The sequence below is a fragment of the Papio anubis genome, chromosome 10 (genome assembly GCF_008728515.1).
Source record: "Papio anubis isolate 15944 chromosome 10, Panubis1.0, whole genome shotgun sequence".
Classification (NCBI taxonomy): domain Eukaryota; kingdom Metazoa; phylum Chordata; class Mammalia; order Primates; family Cercopithecidae; genus Papio; species Papio anubis.
The window spans coordinates 94,347,215-94,372,784 of NC_044985.1; the positions used below are offsets into that span (position 1 = coordinate 94,347,215).

Below are 25,570 nucleotides of genomic sequence, written 5' to 3' on the forward strand. Positions count from 1 at the left end.
AGAAGGGGGACCTAGTTTAGCCTCAGGATTTACCAAGCCAGGTAAGCCTGCTCCCTCTCATAATGGTGAATGCAACAATTACGTATTTTAAAAAAAGGGCTTTTTTTTTTTTTTTGCCCCTTCTTGTTTTCAAAAATCCTAAGTCTCATGTCAGTGGATATCATAAAACTTAAAAACAAATGCAAATTGACTCACAAGAGTTAGATAATAATTTGTGATAACCTCTTTAAAATGACTGCCTGTCTTTCTAGGTTGCAGGTTTGCTGGTGCTGGATTATAGTAAAGACTACAACCATTGGCTGGCTGCCAAGAGTTTAGGGCAATGGCTACAGGAAGAAAAGGTGAGAAATGTAATAGGGCATCCATCATCACCTAAGGAAGATTGAGAAGGTGCCTGTAGATTCAGAAGTGACAAGCAGACAGAGGAAGATCATGTAGTTTGGGATCTTTGCATTTCAGAGAGGGATTCCTTCTCTTACTATATAAAGGCTGAAATGTCTGGATTCCTCCTGAAGTGCTGATGAGCACGTATTTTCAGTTTATCCACTAGGTGGCACTCATACATGCTTGGTAGCATTTCACATTTGGGAGAAAGGGGGTAAGATAAAATTTCAGCATTTTCTCTTTTTAGCAATTGAGTCTTTACTCTCCTTCACCGTTTTATCTAGAATGTAGTTATGGAACTTGCTTCATGGGTTCTAGTGTTCTAGTACCAGCTCTACTGTTAACTGGTTGTGTAACTTTGTGCAGGTCACATAATCATTCTATGCAATACTTGTGTCATCTCTAATTCTTTTTTTTTTTTTTTTTTTTTTTTTTTTTTTTTTTTGAGGCCCGGGTCTGGCTCCTGTCATGAGCTGGAGTGCAGTGGCCGGATCTCAGCTCACTGCAAGCTCCGCCTCCCGGGTTCCACACCATTCTCCTGCCTCAGCCTCTGGTAGCTGGGACTACAGGCGCCCGCCACCTGTGACTGGTTTTGAGTATTTTTTTAGTGAGGCGGGGTTCCCGTGTTAGCCAGGATAGTCTCGATCTCCTGACCATTGATCCAGCCGATCCTGGCCTCTAAAAATACTGGGATTACAGGCTTGAGCCACCGCACCCGGCCAATGTCATAAGCAGATTACCATCAAGTTTCGTTGGGCTTCAACATTATGACATGTAATTATATATAATTTCATTTGAAGTATTAATAATATCAGAAAAGGGTTATAAAACTTTATCTTACACTTTTAGTTTAAATATTAATTTCTATTTTTTTTTTTTTTTTTGAGGCGGTCTTTCACTCTTGTTGCCCAGGCTGGTGTGCAATGGGGCAATCTCAGCTCACTGCAACCTCTGCCTCCTGGGTTCAAGTGATTCACCTGCTTCAGCTCCCCCAGCAGCTGGGAGTACAGGAGCCTGCCACCATGCCTGGCTAATTTTTTGTATTTCTAGTAGAGAGGGGGTTTCACCATGTCGGCCAGGCTGGTCTCGAACTCCTGACCTCAGGTGATCCACCGCCTCGGCCTCCCAAAGTGCGGGGATTACAGGCGTGAGCCACTGCGCCCAGCCGTAAATATTAATTTCTAATGAAATAACAGCATTTGCCTTGTTTGGATGTTAGAAGTATACTTCATCTCCAGTTTTGCTGTAGCTGCTTTTTGTTCAACTGCTGGGCCTGATATTGACAGAATTTTATTCTAAGAAAGTGCTGCCTCTCCAATGAGTGTCTATCTATGGGGTCTAAACATTGCTTCTTTCTGACAAATAAAAAAAAATCTCGATCCTGGCTTTTTAGATCTCATTCTTTCTAAATTTTAAAAGGGAGAAGAAGGCATCCATATCATATCCTGGGCCATCGTCATTTTCTTCTCAACTATTATCTGAATTTATCTTCCTTATACAGGCAGCTAATTTCTGTAATCGTCATTTGGGAGACACACTTTTCTCCCCCCAGCCCCCACAACCCAAGGTTTCCTTTTCCTTTTTTGTTATTTGACCCTTGTTCTCATAGCTTTTCCATGTCAGAACTAATAGTTTTAGTGTAAGTCTAACCAATGGCTTGTAAGTTTGTTTTTTAAATGTGCTTTGGATCTTCTTCCATGATCACCGACATGTAGAGTAGAAAAGAATCCAAAATAATAACCAGTTCAACTCCTTCAATTTACAGGTGAGAACAAATACATTGCTTAAACATTTCTCAGATAATTAGTGGAAGAAAAAAAAACCTAAAACATGTTTTCATTTTTCTAACTTCTTTAAAAATTGTTGTTTTAATAAAAAGCCTCCAGGGGAATAGAGCCTGTTTTCTTGATTCCTAACTCATTACTCTTTTTTTATACTACATGTGTCTCTATCCAACCTAGTCAAAGAAACAAAACAAATGGTGGTCTTACGTGATGGACTAATAGGATGATCATGTTTTAGAACAACATGACTACTCAACATGGTCCTTCAGAAAAATGTGTTGAGGGCCTACTCTGTGCCAGGAACATTTGGTTCAAAACATAGATTTGCATATTATTGCTTATGAAGTTCACCAGTGTGATTTAACTTACTTAACATCCTGGGTTAAAAGCAACTGAAGTGTAGCAGAAGATTGATGTTCAGAATTTCTCATTTTTTACTCTGAGAAAGAACCTGGGTATTAAGAGTCCTATGCCTAACTGTAGCAACAATTTACCGTGTTCTGACAACACAGTCACCCTGGGTCAGAGAAAAGAAAGAGTGGAGAAATTATTTACTGCCCAAAAGATAGATGAGGCCAAGTTTGTAACTTGGAAACAATATGCTGGATTTAATTTCCTCCAATTTCACTGTCACTACAATTTTTTTCTTATAGGTTCCTGCAATTTATGGAGTGGACACAAGAATGCTGACTAAAATAATTCGGGATAAGGTATAATCATCATCTTTAGCCAAATCTATGTTTCTGTGTGTGTGTGTGTGTGTGTGTGTGTATGTATGTATGTATGTTTCCCTCAATGCCTAAGGGATCCATTAATATGTAAAGGAGTGAATCTGGCCAGCTTCTGCTATTTGGGTCTCTGTTATTTTGCTTTACTATTTTCAGTGTAATTTTCAAGACTGAATATTTGATTGGTATGTTTTTAACTAAATGGACTTGATATTCATTCACCTGGCAGTTTATTGAGTATCCACTATGTGTTTATTATACCAACAAGTCAAGGCATTTATAATTCAGCTCATGTGATAGAACTTTAGTGAAACAAGTGGAAAAGGTAACAAATTGCATGACAACGTTGCCTGAAATGAAAACCTACATGCTGAAAAATACACTCCAGGAAGTGTACAGCATTGTTACTATTATTTGTTTCGTCCTTGTGAAAGAGTTATCTGTTAAATTAATGCATTATCTTTCGTGAATGTGCCAAATAAGCCCTGCATGCGTTACTTCAATTATATAGTCTTTGTTGAGATCATATCAATGACCAAGGTGATAAAAGGGAAGGTTATCTTTTGCTTTCATGTCTGATTGCTACAACATCTGACCCCTTCTCTGAGAATATCTCATCACCATCTGCTTGTTGAGTTTATTATTATTTTACTTGAAATTTCCACATTCCAAATCAGAAAGAAACATTACTTCACTAATGTTAACTAAATTCCCCAAATGCAACTAAAGTTTTCTTGCTAAATATAATTACATAAAAATAAAAAGATAAATGATACAATTTGAAACTACGCATGTGGGCTGAGTGCAGTGGCTCACGCCTGTAATCCCAGCACTTTGGGAGGCTGAGGCAAACGGATCACTTGAGGTCAGGAGTTCGAGACCAGCCTGACCAACATGGTGAAACCCATCTCTACTAAATATACAAAAATTAGCCAGGTATAGTGGCACATACCTGTAATCCCAGCTACTCAGGAGGCTGAGGCAGAAGGATCACTTGAACCCAGGAGGCAGAGGTTGCAAGGAGCTGAGATCATGCCACTGCACTCCAACCCGGGCAACAAGAGCCTGTCTCAAAAAAAAAAAAAAAAAAAAAGTACATATGGGAAAAGGAATCTTCAAAAAAATCTTTTGTAGATTTCTTGTTAGGATACAGGCTCTCTGTAAACAGAAGGAAAAACAGCTTTGAAAATAAAAAACATGTCCAAATACCCATGACGAGAAGGAAGACAGCGAGCGTTTACGCCATCATTCTATCCCACCTCTGATTTTATTCACTCTACCATGATTTTCCTGAGAATAGGTGTTAGTGAAATTATATATCCCAGGGAGATTCTTGTGTTCTCTCAGCCTAATGATGTGTGTGAGCAGTAAACAATGACGAGACTATAAAGGTGGGAAAGGAATACAGTTGAAAAAATCAATTCAGATGGCAGAATTGGTAGGTTGAATAAAATATAGTCAGGCCTAATGATTCAGGAAAACTTTACAAGACCATACTTGTCTTTCACGTGATATGTTAGGTTAAAATGAGCCCTCCTTTTATCATAGGCAGTTAGGTTTTCAAAATTGGCTGAATAGATTGGCACAGACAAAATAGTATTGCCTCATAATTGTTTATCAGTGATGGTGGTTCGTATTAAAATGTATATTATGGCTTTCACTTCTATTAATCTTAGTTTGAAAAATAAGATCGTATTTCATTCAGAATGTTTTAAGAAAAGGGGAAGGATAACTGAAAACCAAATTTCAAAATTAGGGATCCATAAATATAGACAAGAGATTATGTGACTTGGATTCTAAAAGTAAATACAGGCCACCATGAAATTTAGTAATTTACTATGGAAGTGAAAGGTGTTTTTGAGGTAATGTTCCCAGACTTAGAGGCAGCACTCTGAATTTAATAATAGCACTGAAATAACCATCATGCTTGCATGACACATAGGTACTTTCTACTCTCACTTACCCCCAAGTGACTTCTCCCCCAAGAAATACATTTAAAAGGGAAATGAAGGCTTCCTTCTATTTCCTTCAATGCAATAATTTCGTCAGAGAAGGGCAAATCAATTAATTATTTTGAATTTTTACCCCTCAATAAAATCTTGACTACTAAATATAGCATATCATTTTTCTAAAAGCAGACTTACTAACAAATAAGTAAATCTCAAGATATAGCTGAAAAAAAGATGACATTGTCATGTTCAAGCTAGCAAGAGTAGTTTGCGAAAACTTTACAAAGGGTTGAACATTCTTTAAATTCAAGCCCTTGGGAACACTTGGACATGAACATGTCTAAAATAGTGAATATTTTCGTTGCAAATTCTAGAAGTTTATGACTTATGTTGCATTTCCTCTTTGTGAATTAATATTACTATCACAATAAATGAATTCTCATTCTTTTTATTTTTTTGGTATTTTTAGATTCCTTATTGTCTCAATAGATTTTTTTTGTCCACTTCTCTCATGAAATGTCTTTAGGTCATAGACACCGAGGAGTGTAAGTTTACTAAATATCCCAATTTGCATCAGCCCAGAGCCTGGAGACCTGAATTCTGATGCCTTTTGACTTTGCCTACATCAGGCAATGGTGTCAGCCCTAGAAGAACTAATTATATTTCCAAGAGTATTTCCCAAAATGCATGTGCAAATTACTTAATCTTTTCAGTTTGAGAAGACGAAGATCTTCCACTGATGATTATGAGTAGTTATAAAGACATCTAAATCTTGGAGCAGCTGTTTAAAGTCCCTTTGAGTTTATCTTGTCAACACCTTCATCGTTGCTTCCTTTTAACTAAATTTTTTAATTTGATAGGGTACCATGCTTGGGAAGATTGAATTTGAAGGTCAGCCTGTGGATTTTGTGGATCCAAATAAACAGAATTTGATTGCTGAGGTTTCAACCAAGGTGAGGGGCTTTCCTTTATATTTTTAAGTTTTATTTGATCCTGTTTAGACCTTTCTTGAAATATCAAAATCTTCATTTAGGCAGAATTTATCTTCCAGAAGCACCAGTGTTGAGGGAAAAAAGGGATCTCATAGTGGCTAAAATACACGTTACAAAATCAGTGCATTTAAAGCTGGTAAGTTTTATTTACAGGCTTACATGGGAAACTTCATGCCCCGATTTAGAGGATTTTTACTATTATTTTAGTGTTCCCTCCACCCTTTCTGATTCTTCAGCTTAGGATTTTAACAATGTCAAATAAAGGGAGCACTGAATTGCCAAAGATAGGTACAGTGATGATGAGGAGTCAGAGCTAGTAACCTGCCAGAGAGCCAAGAGAATTTTACAGAAGTCAGGTACAGTAATCAGAGTCTGGGGCATTTTGTGCAGGAAAAATATTTATTCATACACTAAAGATTTATTGTGTTATAGCTTTGTTTCAAAATTAATGTTCATAATGATGACCGAGTCACCCTAAAGTGAAATTCCTTTAGTATACATTTATAAAAAGGTACAGAATACATTTTAGAAAGAAGTTCATTGGTTTTGATCGAAACCAATGTTTCGAATGTAGGTGTGAGTGAGTTTCTTGAGCTGCAGTCTCTGTCCTTGGGGAACATAGAGCCTTGTGGAACAAGCAAGCAAGTAAATCACCATGTGCAGAATCCTGTGATAAATGCTGTCCTTGGAGTGTGCATAGCATGCTGCAAGGGCATGCATGGGGCAGCATTGAAACGGGATAGGTGGATCAGAGAAGGCTCTGTGGAAGAGTGAGCCTCGTTCCGAGACACAAAGAGCAGATAGTAACAGTTGGGTCGATGGAGAAGCAGAAGAACTTTGTTTCAGGCAGAAGGAATGGTTTGCCAAGAGGCATAGAGTACAGAATAACATAGTATGTTTGAAGAGTTACGCACAGTTTGGGATGGCTGAACAAACGGGTTCACACCTATTGGTTTACACACTTGGGCAAGGATGAGTGGAGATGGACTGAATAAAGCTAGGTCTAGAAGGTTTCATATCATTGGCTAATCAGCACTTCCAGAAACTATTGCCAACTCATTCAGTGTCATTTTGAAGCAAAGTAAAACTGAATAAAAGAGCAAGCAACTAGAAGGTTATTGTAACTTATTGGAACAAAACTCATGAGACCCTGAACCGAGCAGTAATAGCAAGAACAGATATAGCAACCTAGGCGGCTTATACAAATGGGAGAAGGAGGCACTGAATGTGGCCAGGTAAAAGATCATCCTATTTTCTCCCCTAAGGATTTCAACTAGTTTGGTTGAGCATAGTGATTATGTCATTCGATATCTGAGATGTTTATGGGATACTGCTATGACTTTTTTTTTAAAGAAAAGTTTTTGATCCACTTTGAAACTTAAAGGAAGAATTGCTACCTTCTGTTTTTACTACATACAATGGGAGATAAAAATAGAGCTTCTCTTTCCAAGGACTATGTATTTGGTTACCACGGGGCTTTACATGTGGAGAATTTAGCCCTGTGGAAGCCTGTGTGGCATCATTGTTATTGGCTGGTTCTACCTTGGGGTTTATTTATACCATAGCAGAGATGGCTGCAAACTTCTGTTCCATCACCAGTGTGGCAATGGAGTCTCTCAGAGAAACTCTACTTTATCCAAGTAGAAAGTGAGTGTTATTTCAACAAAGGCAATTGAAATTCTTTGACAGGAAGGAATAGAAAAAGTACATGTGGACACAAAGTTTGATTTTAAATAGGTTTATTCACTACAACATTTTATTCCTAGATATAGCAAACATACACTTTTTTGCCTATGATATTTCATAATCATCATGGTCTATTCAATGTGGTAGCTCTGGTCTTTGACGAAAATAATAACAACCAAGTTTTTTTGAACACTCAGTTAATTTTCGTAAAAACTCCATGTCATAGATGAAGAAATAAGCTTAGCAAGTAAGTCTATATAAAATCAAATGTAACTTGCCCAAATTTAGCATCAATTTGAATTCAAGTGACTCCAGAGTCTCTGTGGCTAACCTCATGCTATTTTTCTTTGCATTTTGATGGGGGTTTGATGGAAAAGCCTTAAAAAGCTCAATTTCTAGATTTCTGCTGCATGAATTCAAGAAACCTCTTCAAGACTCCCTGTGAACCTATTTTCTATTTGGCCTGCATCTTACAAGGTCTGAATATGTTTGCTTCTCTACCTACGAACCTTTTCTCATGCTTTCTTCTTCCCCTTCTTGTCTGAAGAAGTCAGTTTCAAGAGTCAGCTCATTGTTCCTGTGTGAAGCTTCCATGACTCAGCTAACCTTTGGATTCCATGTCATTTAATAAATAGCTTCAGTATAACCAGGATCATATTGAATTTAACTCTCTGGAAAGATTGTCTCTCTCACTTGTCTTGGTTGGCTTTTTGAGAGGAGAGGCCATGGTTTACTTACTTGAATCCCCAGCACTGCCCATAGTACCTTTCACATAGTACCTGGTCAACAAATAGTGAATAGATAAAGGAATATACAAAGCCAGTAAATGGTAGTTAGAGTTGGTGGTAAAGAAATTGCACATTCTTATTTTCCTTCAAATCCTTTAATCAGTGTTTCTTATGGTTCTATGATCTCCATTATTCATATAATAAAATTATCATTATTAATAACTATGTCTTATTAATAAAAAATAGGCATGATCTGTTGAGTACTTATTATCTGCTAGGTTTCTTCTAAATGCTTTACACTGATTAACTTATTCCATCTTCAGAGCAATTATATGAGATGGATATTATTAGGAACTCATTTACTGATGAAGAAACTGGGGTGTAGAGAGATTAAATACCTTCCTCAGTGTGAATGGCCACAGGATTTATATGTAGGAAGCCTTGGTCTAGTGTCTACCTTTCAGAAAACATCATCTCATACTGCCTTTCAACATACTACAAATAATGGTTATACTACTAACAGTTATACTATTAGTAACCATCATTATACTACCATGTAATCATATTCAAATAAGTTTACATTGTTTCACTCCTACCTTTTACATATGCAGAGTAAGGATTCGATAATTTTAAATCAGAAATGGTAAAATATGTGAATATGTGAATATGCTGGAAACAGACTCTTCTTGTATGGGTATCCTACCCCCTCCTGTGACCAAACTTTGTCACGGAGGGTCTTTAGAAAGGATGTTCCCATGCCCTTCCTGACACCTGTTCATCTGGGAAAATATTCATGCTGTGATATAGCACCAATCAGAAGGAGTATAGAGAACATTTCGTAAGGAAGAGTTCCAGTGTGAGAGTTTTTAAAGGCTTTAAAAAAAAAGTTATTCAAAGAGTCAAATAGTCTGATCAGTAACATGTAAGACTCAGAGGAAACACACATTGATATTATCTGGTATTCAGGCTCCTGTCACATGAAAATGAGAGACAAGGGTTTGGGGTTCCTATAAATTAGTACTGAGTCGTGATGTCCATGTCGGGCAGGGATGTGCATTCAAAACGTGTTGTTAAAGAAAATGAATTTTAAGTTAGATATGTAATTACTTATATGTATGGAATTTGATCATGGTGTTTGCAATATTCACTTCTGATTTTTAACTTTAAAATTGGTCCTATTCATATGACTTCCCTTTGTTTTACATATTTCCCTGTGAAATGATTTAGTTTGAAACAGCATGATAGAGGGTGATGATAGATGATAGAATGTTAGAATTGAGAACTGCCTTGGTGGTTTAGTCTACCATTTCCTAAATTGGAAAACAGTGGTGTGGAGCAGTTCATCTGAAAAAATTCTGTGGTCAAGGAAGGTTGAAAAATGCTGCATAATATATTCCTCTCTTGTAAGTCCAAACACAAATCCATATATGCAAGTATTCATGAGGTCTTGTGTAAATTCTGTTATTCTAATGGATAGTATTTAATGTATTTGTGTAGAGACCAGCAAAAATGAGCATATCTGTGTTTTTATCTATGTCAAATCAAGGGAGATGCTGCAATGGTGAAAGCTGGCTCTGTTGTTTCTTAATGCCAGTGCAATTAAATAATGTTACTATAGCTATGATAAAATGTGCATTTGTATCAGGAGATTACATATATTTTGTGAGTTTTGTTTGGCTACATGCCTTGGAAATGTTGATAACTTCATTCATTGTCTTGTAATTACAATTTTCTGTAGCTACAACTAGATGGTAATATTACTTTATTTTACAGCAGAAGCCTAAGGTTAAGAATAGATCTAAACTTTTTCAAATTATTTGGTGAGAAAGAATACCTGTGGCATTCAATTCAGCAATAACTCCCCCAGATCATGAAAGGATGGGGGTATGTTTTTTCCTTCAGAATAGTCAGTGGGAGGAAAAAAACACATATAGTTTATATATTTTTTCCTCAACTACAGTCTAAGGATTATAATTTCACATTCTATCTAGACTTAATGGAGAGGTAGATATTTCAGTCAAAATAAACTGTTCTTTCCAATATTCAGTTTGCACTTTTCATCTGAAATTTTTCACAAATGATGAAATCATCCTAAATTCACAGTGTGCTAGCTAACAACTCTCAAAGCAGGAACCAGTGTGTGTGCCCAGCCTTCTAGGCTTTCTCTCTATTTCTATTATTTCTCCTTTTATGACTTTGGGGAGCTGCTTCTTGGGTTAATGCCTGTGAAAATAGATCTGCCTCCCAGCCGTGCTTTAGACATAGATAATGATTATGATATGCTCTGGGGTCTTTTCATGAAATCTACCATTTAAATGCAAACAATTGCACAGCAACCTAAAGGAACTGGTGGTCTATACCTGCCTAGCAATTCCTGTGACTCTCATACTGATTTTATCCGTTAGGCCCCACTGAAGAAGCCTAATGTACAGTAATTCAGCTTTACCCCATTCAATCTTTAGTGCAAGTTGAGGATCAAGTGGTATTTAAAGCACAATGTATCTATTGCCGCATCTGTCTAGTGCTGAATCAGGCAATAATACTTAAAAATTTCATTGCTAGTAGTTGTTAATGAGGCAAAACATGGGAAAGATGGTTAACTATGGACGCAACCAGTTTCTTAGAGATCATTGTTACTACTGTAATCAACAGTTTATATAAAACAGTAGTGTCTTTTTTTCCTCATAAAAAAGATACAGTCTGTGGCACTTGCTGTGCCTTTCTTACAAATTGTTTGTTAACTGCCAGTCACTCCCTAGTAGTTAACAGTCAATCTGTTACCAATCTAAGTGCAAAGCATTGTCAGATGTGTTTATGGTTTTGGTCTGTTGCCCATAGCTGGGACTTCCCTCTCATTCTCTGGTTTTTAAAATGGCAGGATGTCAAGGTGTACGGCAAAGGAAACCCCACAAAAGTGGTAGCTGTAGACTGTGGGATTAAAAACAATGTAATCCGCCTGCTAGTAAAGGTAAGTAATTTGTTCATCTCAAAGGTGAGGGTTTGCCATATTGACCATTAGTGTTCAGCCAATTTCCTCTGTCACAGAGGAACTTAGGCATTCTTTCAGAATGTCAGGGGTCTACACTCTTCTTGTTGCTTTTGATTTACAAAATAACAGATTTATCCCTGTTCAAATTAAAGATATAGACTGCTATGGTTTTTCTTAAAAAAAAAAAAAAAAAAACCTCAAGGGCCACTAAAACGTGGAAGAAAATGATGACTTTTCTTGTCATTAATTGACTGACAGTCTAAGATGCATCATGTTCACTTTCTTTGTGGTATAGAGATGACCAAAAAGCTAGAGCCTGTCTGATAGCATCTTCTTTGGGCCTACATTTATTATGCACCACATGTTTGTAGGAATCATGCCCTGACACAGTGTGAACTGTCACAGTGCTTTTATATCAACTGTTAGACAACCAGTTAAAATTAAATCTTAACAATTCTCAAGGAGAACTTAACCATCATAATAATGTTTCTTAAACAAAGTTTGGTTAGGATTTTTCCTTCTCCTCACTCCTGTCTCAGTCTGTCTCTATCTACACATCTCCCCTCCATACACACACATACACACACACACACACATTTGCATAACACCAAATTAGCATGCATATTGGGAGATTCTTCATTGTACCTCCTTATTAGAAAATATCAGCAATATTCAAATCATGATTTCAAATTCTTTTCAATTTTATTAACAAACATTTGCATGGATAGCATGCATGGTAGCAGATGCTGTGGATGACCTTAGACAGGTCACTCTAAGGTCACTCTAAGACCTTAGACAGGTCACTCTAAGAGTGAAATGGTATCTCACTCTCAAGTTACCATTTTAATTCATGTTGCCCATCTTCCAATTTCTAATATCTATATCTCTTTGCCTGATGGCTGGAGCCTACTGGCAGGCAGTAAATGGCATAGAATTAATGATCTCTGGAGTAGCCCCCAACCAAAACTCAGAAAGAGCCAGTGTTTAACTACCGTGGCTCCTTTGTCCCATGGATAGACAGTCTCTAAGGTAACTATTCCACATGGGCTCTCAGAGTGCCCTAGTGGGCTTAAACTTCACTTATCCCTAGTGGTAACTGCTTGCTAATGCATACTTTATTGGGGTGTTTCATGATGTCACTTCCTCTCTGATTAGAAGGAAGTACCTTCCAAATAAGCTTTTATTCTCTCAAATCCTTGTTTCGGGAAATGCTTCATGGGAAACCCTCAAAGACACCTTCCTATGTGCTTTTATATTAAAACAAATTTCTAATTTTCCATTCGAATATAAATTTTACAGATAATGAGAAAACCCTAGGAAAGAAGGCTGGTTAAAATTTGATAAGACAAAAAGGCAAGACTGAAAAAGTTCTGATGTGGGCCAACTTAACATTTTCAGAAAATGGATTTGTACTTTTTTGCAATTGGTAGTGTGAAGGTAACCTACTCTCCTGTCAGTCCAATCATGGCATTTATAGGCACTGAAACTTCTCTTGAGTGCAGGACAATGCATTATCTATTTTTTCAGGATCAAAACTTTTAATGGTGATTGTTTTCCCTTTTTTCCTTTCTTTCTTTCTTTCTTTTTTTTTTTTTTCCGAGACAGGGTCTCACTTTGTTGTCCAGCCTAGAGTGCAATGGTGTGATCTTGGCTCGCTGGGACCTGTGACTCCTGGGCTCAGGTGATCCTTCCATCTCAGTTTTCTGGGTAGCTGGGACCATACCTGGCTAATTTTTGTTTTATCTTTTTTGGTAGAGATAGGGTTTTTGCCCTGCTTCCCAGGCTAGTCTCGACCTCCTGGGCTCAAGCAATTCCCTCATACCTTGAGCTTCCCTATGTGCTAGGATCACCAGCATGAGCCACCAAGCCCGGCCCCAAAGAAATTTTTGTACAGCATTGTTTGAAATGTTTACAAATTTTTCCTTCTCTTTAAGGAATGGTTAGTCAAGAGAAAGTCTAACAAAATTATACTTTGGCAAAGAAACATGTTATTAAATTCGTCATTCTTGTGTCTCTTTTCCAGCGAGGAGCTGAAGTGCACTTAGTTCCTTGGAATCACGATTTCACCAAGATGGAGTATGATGGGATTTTGATCGCAGGAGGACCGGGGAACCCAGCTCTTGCAGAACCACTAATTCAGAATGTCAGAAAGGTGCAGTGAACCTGGAATTAATGTGTATCTGTGTGGGTGGTGGGGGCTTCCGCTCTGTACCCTGAAAGGGCTGTGATACATTTTATTTATTTAGGCATTTTTCAATGCTGGTATTTGTGACTTCTGAGGCAGTGTCAGTAGAGGCATTCTATAGGGGAACCAATGAGGAGAGAATATCAGAGAAAATAGGGTTTTTCTTCAGGCAAAGTAACTTTGGGATCATGTCCTTGAGTTAAAAGAACTGGAGTCCAATGGCCAAATGTATTTTGCCCTACAGTTGTGAACTGGCAACTCATGGTTCCTCATCATGACCTTGGGACCCATAAGACCTGCAGGTCTCTAAAGAAATATTAAATCAGATTTAGTTTAGTCTGAATGTAAAGTACATCTTATTGAATTCTAATGCTACAAGTTTGTCAATCATGTCCTTTTTAATATTCCCCTTTAATTCAGTTACTATTCTCTTTACCTTCTTAAGAAAAAAGGATACCTTGTTTTTATTCATTCAGAAGCAACATTTTTTGGAACTGTACTAATTGGTTAATACAAATTCTCCCTGATTTAGATTTTGGAGAGTGATCGCAAGGAGCCATTGTTTGGAATAAGTACAGGAAACTTAATAACAGGATTGGCTGCTGGTGCCAAAACCTACAAGATGTCCATGGCCAACAGGTGAGGTAGTTTCACTTTTGCTTATAGTAAACCAGTTCTGACATACTAACTAAGTACAAAGAACTTAGAAAACTTACCTGCCATTTCTTTAGAGTACATAAATAGCCATACCTTACGTGGTTGACAGTTGACTACCTGATACCACTTTTATTGCATTTTTGGAAAGCAGGCTTCTCTAATGATAACCTTGCTATAATTTAAAGTTATTTTCCTTCCCTTGGCATAAATTGAGGTTATAATACTCAATCAAATGATACTTCAAGGGAAATTGTTCTGATTTTAAGCCTGATTTCAGAACATTGTAACATTTTCAGAAGGTAAGTGTGACTTTAGAACCGAGAAATCTTTAGATCCTCTCCGTTTCTCATTTTTTTTTTGCCTCAAACAATATTAATTTATTAAACATCAGGCTTTTCCCCACGGTCCACCCTCTACATAAAGTACAATTCAGGTCTAAGCAGTCCTCTATTTGTTATCACCCAATAACTCTCTGGCTTTAAAATTATTGTAGTTCTCTTAAAATAAGTCACTCGTATTTCTTAGTTTCTGTTAAGCTGGTGAACAACCCTTTTTGTTATGAGCGCAATGTCCCCTTTTCTAAAACTGATTATAGAATTTAATAGACCTGTGTATTTAACACTCAACAAAGCTTCCTGAATTGATTTTTGTTGGGAAAATTATTGGGATTAACAATCTGTGACTTTTCTCACAGACTGATTTTCACTAAGCAATTGAAATTTTAAATTTTAATAGGCTTTACTTTTTCACTACTTTATAAGGAATACGTTTATATTATCCTCTTCACTTTTCCTTTTCCCTATTGTTTTTCTCCTTTTCTTTCCAGAGGGCAGAATCAGCCTGTTCTGAATATCACAAACAGACAGGCTTTCATTACTGCTCAGAATCATGGCTATGCCTTGGACAACGCCCTCCCTGCTGGCTGGAAACCACTTTTTGTGAATGTCAACGATCAAACAAATGAGGTAAATGATGTCAATAAACCTGTTCAGTTGGTGATGAGAAATGCAGGGTTTTTAAAAATAATTGATACATAAGCATAGTATATATTTATGAGATACATGTGATATTTTGATACATGCATATCATATGTAATCAAATCAGACTAGGATGACCATCACCTCAAACATTTTTTTAATTTAGTTGTACTGAGGACATTTAAAATCTTCTCTTCTAGCTGTTTTGAAATGTGCAATAAATTATTCACTCAGAATATTCACCCAGAATTTTTAAGTACACTGTGATGCAAATACCTTTCTACTGTTTGTTGGTGATTTGGTTGAGTGTTGAAAAACAGTTATAGGTTTTCTCCCATAGCCCTCTGTGTTTTAAAAAGTCATTTCTCTCTCTTATTCTCTCATCAGTTGACTTGTTAAGATTCACTATTTGAGTCATTAATCAACAACTATCTTATACGTTCAATGTTAGTGGGCTGTTGATCCAAATCTGTTTGAGCCCAGTCTAGGTGGGTCTCTGGGACTTACTTGGGACTGGTGTAGTCTTTAAGAAGACCCTTGGAAAAGTAATTTAGGACCTGGGGATAAGATGAGGACTTGGGTTTATTCTGAATAGAACCCAGAAGGGTCCCAAAGGCTATAGACCAAATTTGTTATTTATTTATTTTAAAGGAAAATACTTTCAGTTGAGTCTTCATTGACCCATTTTCCATACTTATCAAAATGGTCAGATATGTAAGTCCTTAAGATATCAGGCCATGTTACTTAATAGTACTGTTAGTTACAAAAATTTTATTAAGTATCTAACTCAGTTTTTAAATTTGAGCTTTATTGTCCCCTGAATAATACATAGCCACACTTGACGTTCACTATTACAGAAGGAATTTCTTCCCATTTCTTATTTCTTTAGGGGATTATGCATGAGAGCAAACCCTTCTTCGCTGTGCAGTTCCACCCAGAGGTCACCCCAGGGCCAACAGACACTGAGGTATGTTAGAAAGATGAGGCCTATTATGTATGTAAAAAAAAAAAATGTGGAAATTCAAAAAAACCAAAATAATCACCCCAGATGATCTTGAGCAGAACATTCTCAAGAAGAGTGCTTTGGTAACACACATTTTGTATTAAAATCTCCCCATGAATGTCACAGAGGAAATTTTTATCTTTTTTAAAATTTAAAGTGGGAAAGCCCTTAAGAAACCCGAAGCGATGCTATTTTTATTTAAACCCATTATCATTCTAATATATTTAGTTCTGAAATTTACAATTGTTGTACTATGCAAATGAATTCCCTATTGCTCTCTCTCGGTCTCATGACTGAAATGAAATTTTAATCCCCCATCTGTGACTTCACCAAAATCCCTATGGCAACTGGTTGTTTAGCCACTAAGGGAGAATAAACAGCAGCAGGAGAAGGAGGGGAAGGGGTGTGCAGGGGAGAGAGGGCATGCATGCACATACATAGATAATTCAGACAGCTTCAGAAAAGAACCACAAAGAATGCTTAGAGGAGTTTTGTATTTAATCTAAATATTTTCACTTTTTTTGTGTGAGCTCTTAGTTCATTTTTCAAGCACATCTTTCCAAATAAATTCTTCGGGTGACTTCCAGAAAAATCTGAAGTCTATTATGACTTCCCCACACCCAGGGACCTCCAGTAGCAAATCTTCATTGTCAGAACTCTCAGAAATGACTTCTAGGTAAAATGGGGAAGAGAATAAGAGCTTTCTTTCTGCAAGCTCTGCTCTACTCTCTCATGTCTGAATTGCCTTTTTAGATATCTGTATTTTGTTCTTGTTTTAATATTATTAGGAAATACTGATTCTTAATAGCCAAAATCAGTATTATATTACCAACCCATGATGAAACTCATAAATCAAATTTAGTTATGCATATCATCTAACACATGCTAAGTAGTTTTTTAATTTAAAATTTAAATTAGCATATATTAGTACTTTGGATTAGGAACATTGCAATTAAGATATGTAATAATATCCGCTATCACATAATTCTTCTTTTTTGTCTTTCCAATAATTGCAAAATGAATATTCTTTGCTGTAATTTGTCATATCTAGTGAAACAACAGAAGTAAATCCTTTGGCAAAGTTTAAGAATAATCTCAGAAATTGTTTCTTAGAGCTGATGGAAATTTAAATTTAAATTAGTATTTCTAATTTTCTATATCTTAAGTGATATAGCTTCAATTGTTATATCCACCTAGAATTTGATTTAGAAGAAGCAAATGATATACAAGTTGCCGTAAACTTAGCATTCTCAGAAGGCATCTGATATGTTTATTGCTTGTTGGAAACTTCTTTTTTATAACACTGGAGGTGAACAGAAGTGTTTATTCGATTAAATTCTTATACTAGTAAGATATGTAGCTATTGACAAAAAAGCAAAAAAATACATATGCTATACTAAAAATTATTTGTTGCTTATCTGAAACTCAAATTTAACTGGGCATCTTGTGTTTTATCTGGTGAACTTAAGAATTTTGAAGCTTCTAACTAGTTAGTTATATTTTCTTCTAGTACCTGTTTGATTCCTTTTTCTCACTGATGAAGAAAGGAAAAGGTACCACCATTACGTCAGTCTTACCAAAGCCAGCACTAGTTGCATCTCGAGTTGAGGTCAGTATGTGGGCTTGTCTTTGGTTTATGAATTTTGGATTGTCCCTATCATGTGATGATTTTTAAAAATTGAATGATATAAGGTACACTAGTGTTTAATAAAAGATGACTGAAAGATTGTAATAGTCTGTCATTTTGTAACTAATTATTTGGTTTCTTCTTGATGATGTTTTGTGGAACTTTCATGGTTTAAGTTAAAATAATGTCTTTTCTAAAGTTTACTTCTTCCAGAGTAGTTGTAATAACATAACAAAGAATAGAGTTTAGTTTAGAATTTATTTCCCATTATCCACAAAGCCATAGCTCTATGTAAACATGAGATACATTTCAGACTACAGAAGCATTATAGATGATAGAGTTCTTTTTGTTTCAACCAGAATACCTGTTATTCAAGGATTAACACTTGAATCCTTAAGTTGAATATGTATATTAGTGTGATAAGGTTTTTACCCATTTCCTTTGTAAACTGTACACTTACATCATTATTTAAAATTTAGAAGGATGTATGTGTATTTGAAAAAATACCACACATAGATGTATTTATATATATGTACATATTTTTGGATATTTATATATGTTTAATAAAATGTAAACCTCTTCCAAAAATTTTTTACTTAAGTGAAAAACCTTAATAAACTTTGGAAATCACATTGAAATTAGAGATGTTTTAAATTATTAGTCTTTTTCCCTATCTATTACAAATGTTTCATAACATTAGACCTTAAATGACCACATAAACTCAGACAATGTGGTTTGTCTTCTCCACTCTTGAAAATGCCTTATTTTCCCCATTTTAGCAGTAATAACAATGTCATTTTCTTATTGCTTATAGGTTTCCAAAGTCCTTATCCTAGGATCAGGAGGTCTGTCCATTGGTCAGGCTGGAGAATTTGATTACTCAGGATCTCAAGCTGTAAAAGCCATGAAGGTGAGAGAATATGATCTTCGTTAGAATTAATATGCTTCCTTTAATGAGTCTAATTAGTATTTTGTAATTTAGATTTATGACACTACCTCTTTTCAAAGTTGCTGTAATTGTTTTCCTTAACTGTGCCTTTATAAATCTTGTATTAAAGAAGCTTGATCACGAGCAAGAATTTCAACTTTCTCAAATGTGCACATCTGTAAATTGAGGTTAGATTAATCTCCAAAGTTATTTAGGTTACTGCCTACTTATAGTGAAAATATATATAAAGCCACATTTATTGATGCTGTTTATTTCTTTTGAGGCAGTGAGCTTTTCAAATATACTTGTCTTTTATGTGAAAGAGAAATTTTGGACATCTTTGTTGCTTTAATATCCTTCAAGTGCTCTACAGGATGCTGTGGGCATCTCTGTGGTTGAAATGGGAAACACTGGTTGGAGGAGCAAGGGCAACAGTACATTTTGTTCAGGTTTTAGAAATTATTATCTGTCACTAGGGGACACAGTTCTCCCATCAGTGCCTGGGAAATGGGATGATACAGCAACACTTTCAAGTAGAAAAGAGGATTTGATATACAGGTGTGGAAGGACATCCTCCCTGTTTCTTTAAATCCTCTGGAGATCTCCCAACACTTACTGTAGTAAAATAAAACTTCAGAAAAATTCTATTGTATATTTAAGGTATTTCTCTTGAGGAGTTCAGTTGGTAACCCTCATCGTGCTAATCAGGCCATTCAGAGGCAATGTGAGCTCTTGGTGACATTGCCTCAGGCTTTGCAGTGTGAAGCCATTCACCAGAGACCAGGCTAGTAGAGGGCAGCATAGAATGGCAGCAGAAGACTGGGACAGCAAACATGGGACAAACAGTTGGCCAAAGGTTTTCTTTTTGTTAATATTCTATAGTCAAAGATTTTCACCTGATGGGTGTCTGTTGAAGGGGTAGAACACAGTCTCAATGACTTTACTCTTTTTCTCATTTGTTTTCTTTTTTTTTTTTAATACTCTCCTCCATTCATGTACATGCACACTCACATATTTTTTGGAATACATTTTCAAAATGATGTTTCACTTCTTTGTATTATGCTTTAATTTCTCATTAGATAATTGGAGACTGTCCAGTGGTTTAGATTAGTTAGAACACAATCTAAGTGTATTCAGAGTTTAGAATACATTTAACTAGTATACAGTTTTTATTCTATTTGGGAGTTTTACAAATAATTAGAATTTTTATAGTTTGTATTTTAATGTGTTTTACATCAACTGGGTAAAGTTATACATTTTTAACTAAAGAACAGGAATTATTAGATCATATTGTGATCACTTAGAAAGTTAATAACTAGAGATGAATTTTTAAACTAAAAATATTATAATTGGCGCATATATAGTAACAAGAATTAGAAAAATAAAACAAAATGATTTAAAATTAAGATGGCTTGAAATAAGTTTTAAAATAAATGAACACTCATGTGTATGTATAGGATCTTTTCCTGTATAATTTGACTTATAAAAAAATCACCATATTCATTGTATAGCACATTCAGAAAAATACTTAAATATACTAACATTTGTCACTTTTCTTTAGTAGTGAGGCTTTCTATAACTTCTGTTGCTGACGTGTTGTCAGTTGGGACTCAATTATTAAAATTCATCCCATATTATAAAAGCATTTGCTTATCTGTTTGTATCTTCCTGACATTTTATTAATAATATTACTCTTAAAATCTTGAGAGATGACTCATATTGAGGAAAGAACATAGGATTTGAATCATAACACTTGAATTAGAGCCCTAATATTGCCACTTATTAGCTATATGACCTTTAGCAAGCCATTTAACCTTACTGAATCTCAGTTTCTTCATCCAAAAGGTTGAAATCTCTTTCATAGTCTTGGTATAAAAATCAAATACATTACTAGAAGTACATTACAAGCATTAAGTTACTATTTGAATTTAAAGCAGCATAAAATATATTTAATGTTTTATTCAGATCCTCCCCAAAGATATGTAGGGTTTTCAATAATAATTTCTATACCTTTATCTGAATATGTTGTTGACATTTAAGGAGAACTTAAAATTGATCTGCTAATGTATGAAATGATTAGAACCATCTGGCTGTATTGTATAATAATTATTTTGCTAAGTGTCACCCTCATACTGGTTTATAATGCAATTATCCTTAGTAAGCTACAAAAATAAGTATTTTGAAGGTCTCTCCTGATGTAAGGAATAAGATCGAGCTATGAATACCTTCATATAGATATATGCATACATACACACACACAGACACACACACAGACACACACACATGCATGCATGCACATACATAGTTTTATTTCTTTTGCCATATGGTTTTTAAAATATAATATGTACAAACAGTTGTATAATGTTCTTTGTTAAAGCACTACAGCAAGCATGAAAATCTGGAAAATAAATGGAAACCAGCAGAAGGCTCTCAGTGCGTCCAGCAAGAAGGGAGCACATTATTCTGCATTTTAAATGTACATTCAATGTTCTTCTTAGACAAATAAATAGAAGGGGGAGCAGCTTTATTTAACTTTTATTTTAGGTTTGGGGGTAACATGTGAAGGTGAAATAAGATCCTTTTTGAATAAGCAAATATTGAGGGAATTCATTACCACCAGGCTTGCCTTACAAAAGATCTTGAAAGGAACACTAAGTATAGAAAGGAAAGACCGCTACCAGCTGATACAAAAAGGCACTTAGACACACAGACCAGTGTCACTATAAAGCAACCACACAAACAAACCAACATAATAACCAGCTAATAGCACAATGGCAGGATCAAATCCACATATCAATACTAACCTTGAATATAAACTGGCTAAATGCCCCCACTTAAAAGGAATGGAGTGGCAAGCTGGATATAGAAGCAAAACCCAATGGTATGCTGTCTTCAAGATACCCATCTCACATGTAGTGACACCCCTATGCTCAAAATAAAGGGATAGAGGAAAATCTACCAAGCAAATGGAAAACAGAAAAAAAAACAAAAAACAAAAAAAAACAAAACAAGGGATACAATCCTAATTTCAGAAAAAACAGATTTCAAATGAACAAAGATTTAAAAAAAGACAAAGAAGGGCATTACATAATGGTAATGGGTTCAATTCAAGAAGATCTATCTATCCTAAATATATTTGCACCCAACACAGGAGTACCCAGTTTCATAAAGCAAGTTCTTAGAGACCTGCAAAGAGACTCAGACTCCCACACATTAATAGTGGGAGACATCAACACTCCACTGTATTAGACAGAACATTGAGGCAGAAATTTAACAAAGATATTCAGGACCTAAATTTGACATTGGACCAAATGGATCTGATAGACCTTTGTAAGAACTCTCCACCCCAAAACAGAATATACATTCTTCTCATCACCACATGACACATACTCTAAATTGTAAGCAGCTTTCATATTGCCTCTAGTTCTATTTTACATTTACTAATTTAAAATTTTTGGAATATGTTATTCTTTTAAGGTTGATTGAACTACAGAGTTCAGTAATATTTGTGGATCTCTAGACAAATTGTATAGAAATGGTCTCCAGCTTTGCCAACAGTGGCAAAGATCACCTCGTGGTGATCTTCATGAGGCAGTCAATTCTTTTGTATAGTTTCATTTTCAAGAATGTCTTCATTTCTTTCACCAAATGGTTGTCTTCCTTTAACTTCTATTTACATGTCGTATTATGGATCTCTACAGCCCACAGATAACCTAAAAGCTTAGTTACCCCATGTTTCTTTATTTAAGTGTTGCCATTCTCTTCTTTAGAACATATATTCATGTACTGGATTCTTTTGCTTCTTTCAGGAAGAAAATGTCAAAACTGTTCTGATGAACCCAAACATTGCATCAGTCCAGACCAATGAGGTGGGCTTAAAGCAAGCTGATACTGTTTACTTTCTTCCCATCACCCCTCAGTTTGTCACAGAGGTCATCAAGGCAGAACGGCCAGATGGGTTAATTCTGGGCATGGGTGGCCAAACAGCTCTGAACTGTGGTGAGTTCTTATCAGCTTAATTGCAGAGTTTTGACATATGCACTGCTGTGTAACATATTTTATTTGAACTCATCTAACAATTGTGCTTTGTGTGTTCATAAAACCTTTCCTCTAATGTGTGAGGAAGCAGTTAGCAAACAGCCACTTAAAATAGTCATATGATGAATATTACTAGTTAATTTCACGAAATAGCTGAGAGACAAAGAAACCTTTCACTTTAATGCTCCAGAGTAGCCAGTAGGTTTCTTAACTTTCTCTACTCTATCCCAGGATATTGTTTTTCTCTGTTGCTATTGAGGTGTTGAGAACTATTATGAATGAAAAATGAGAATTAACGTTAGTTAAGTGCTCTTAGGTATCAGCCCTGTAGCATTTGCCTCTCAAACATGTTTTCATAATAACATAGATCAGTCTTTCTACTATTACTACATACATCTTCTGAGTCTACTGCTTTGTTCTCTTTAAAATTCTTCAGATACCATCTCACACCAGTTAGAATGCGATCATTAAAAAGTCAGGAAACAACAGGTGCTGGAGAGGATGTGGAGAAATAGGAACACTTTTACACTGTTGGTGGGACTGTAAACTAGTTCAACCATTGTGGAAGACAGTGTGGCGATTCCTCAAGGATCTAGAACTAGAAATACCATTTGACCCAGCCATCCCATTACTGGGTATATACCCAAAGGATTATAAATCATGCTGCTATAAAGACACATGCACACGTATGTTTACTGCGGCACTATTCACAATAGCAAAGACTTGGAACCAACCCAGATGTCCATCAATGACAGACTGGATTAAGAAAATGTGGCACATATACACCATGGAATACTATGCAGCCATAAAAAAGGATGAGTCCACATCCTTTGTAAGGACATGTATGCAGCTGGAAACCATCATTCTCAGCAAACTATCGCGAGAACAGGAAACCAAACACTGCATGTTCTCACTCATAGGTGGGAATTGATCAATGAGAATACTTGGACATGGGAAGGGGAACATCACACACTGGGGCCTGTTGTGGGGTGGGGGGACGGGGGAAGGATAGCATTATGAGATATACCTAATGTGAATGACGAGTTAATGGGTGCAGCACACCAACATGGCACATGTATACATATGTAACGAACCTGCACGTTGTGCACATGCACCCTAGAACATAAAGTATAATAATCAAAAAAATTCTTCAAATCTTTGGAACTAGATCATGAATAAGAATCTCTTTAGCTAGTTTGGGTAAGCAATTGGTTATATAATTTGTATGTCAAAAAAAAAAAAAAAAGATAGGCAAAATTAGATAGCTAGATAGTGAAAACACAAACCATTTTGATGATAATTTTTTAACCCAGGTAGGTACTCATATATTTAGGATTTTTTAAATTATAGAATCTCATTATAGAACTGGACTTTAGGAGGAAAGGGAATATATTGAAATCTTAAGACTCAGTATAATATTATGACATTTATTAATAAGGATATAAATGATTTTCAGAAGATGGTAATATAAGTAATAGTAGCATCAGTAACATATTTTGTCAGACTATCTTCAGAATTTTTATTTCAATTTTTTTCCCTAAGTGCAATTCTATTGTAGACAGTGGTAACTTCTTGGATTTTAAGATTAAAAAAAAAAAAATAGTTGTATAGTTGTATTCAGTTGTCTGCTAAAAAAGGCATAAAATTTCGAGATTTTAAAAACTAATCCTATTTGGTTCTTGTTTAGGAGTGGAACTATTCAAGAGAGGTGTGCTCAAGGAATACGGTGTGAAAGTCCTGGGAACTTCAGTTGAGTCCATTATGGCCACGGAGGACAGGCAGCTGTTTTCAGATAAACTAAATGAGATCAATGAAAAGATTGCTCCAAGTTTTGCAGTGGAATCGGTAAGGATTCTTTGCTTTGGAGAAACGAGGGCATTATTTGTCTTGGGTTGTAGGGAGAATGATTTTTCATGCCTAATAATAATAGTTAAGATGATTATAGTTGTATGCATTTTCTTCTAGAAAAGTGTTAATAGTTTAGAAATATTGCATATTAATTACAGCACTCAATGCTGAAATGATAGGTATTAACATTTTACTTTATGAAAAGAAAAACCTAAGTCCAGAGATGAAGTGGTTTATCAAGGCTTGAAGTGCCAATGAATCTCCGATCTCCTGAACCGAAACTCAGAACCATATCAACTTGCAATACCAAAGCAAGTTTTACCTTGTTTCTGGGATCAGTCACACATTTTGCATGTGTGAATGCCCTGCAAATGGGAAATTGGCTTTAAATTTTTTTTGAAATAAAATAAACATTTTAGAATAAAATAGATCCAGTCAGTAAAATGACTGGAAAACCTGTAGTTTCGATATTTAAGAAAGATAGATTTACTTTTCTATTATTTATTTCCATTGCCTCTTATGCCTATCAATAAGCTATTACCAATTATCAGGAAAAAGAATCAACTCACTTTATATCTGTTTTTGCCCCTGACTTTATTTTTGACTTCAGGCTTATAGTTGGTGAAGTGAGGGTGCTAAGGGCAGTGTTAAATGCAACTTCTCCATGGTAGAAACAGGCACGCCCTTAGGAATAAAGCAGGTACTGCTGGGACAACTAAAAATGGGCTCTGTATGTTTCAGAAAACAATGCTACCAAGTATCTTTTGTGTTACAAACTTGTCAATCAAATAATCCCAGGATAACTCTGCTGCACAATTTGGGAAGCTCTTGCCATACATTTATTCTTTCATTGCCAGATTTAATTATGTCCTTGCTTCCCCAGGATAAGAAACAGGCATATGGGAAAGGTGTAATTACATTCCCATTGGTAGTGTAATAATATTCCATGACAGAAAAATATAGCCACCATATGTTGTATTCTGTAAGTTAAAAAAAGAATTCCAAGCTTCTGGGACTATTCTCAGACTGAGCCTGAAAATGAAAAATCTCTTTATACACAGTGTTCC

The 25,570-nt window shown here is 35.8% G+C and overlaps 1 protein-coding gene across 1 annotated transcript in view; it reads left to right on the forward strand.

Moving 5' to 3' along the window:
• Positions 1-25,570, forward strand: part of CPS1 (carbamoyl-phosphate synthase 1) — a 119,346-nt gene that overhangs the window by 20,650 nt on the left and 73,126 nt on the right. Inside the window, exons 4-15 of the mRNA XM_021923956.2 lie at positions 252-341; positions 2,822-2,878; positions 5,706-5,798; positions 11,130-11,219; positions 13,264-13,392; positions 13,958-14,064; positions 14,909-15,047; positions 15,949-16,026; positions 17,573-17,671; positions 18,504-18,599; positions 22,427-22,616; positions 24,343-24,500. Of these exons, the coding sequence (XP_021779648.1) occupies positions 252-341; positions 2,822-2,878; positions 5,706-5,798; positions 11,130-11,219; positions 13,264-13,392; positions 13,958-14,064; positions 14,909-15,047; positions 15,949-16,026; positions 17,573-17,671; positions 18,504-18,599; positions 22,427-22,616; positions 24,343-24,500 (1,326 nt within the window). The remainder of the gene's footprint in view (positions 1-251; positions 342-2,821; positions 2,879-5,705; positions 5,799-11,129; positions 11,220-13,263; positions 13,393-13,957; positions 14,065-14,908; positions 15,048-15,948; positions 16,027-17,572; positions 17,672-18,503; positions 18,600-22,426; positions 22,617-24,342; positions 24,501-25,570) is intronic.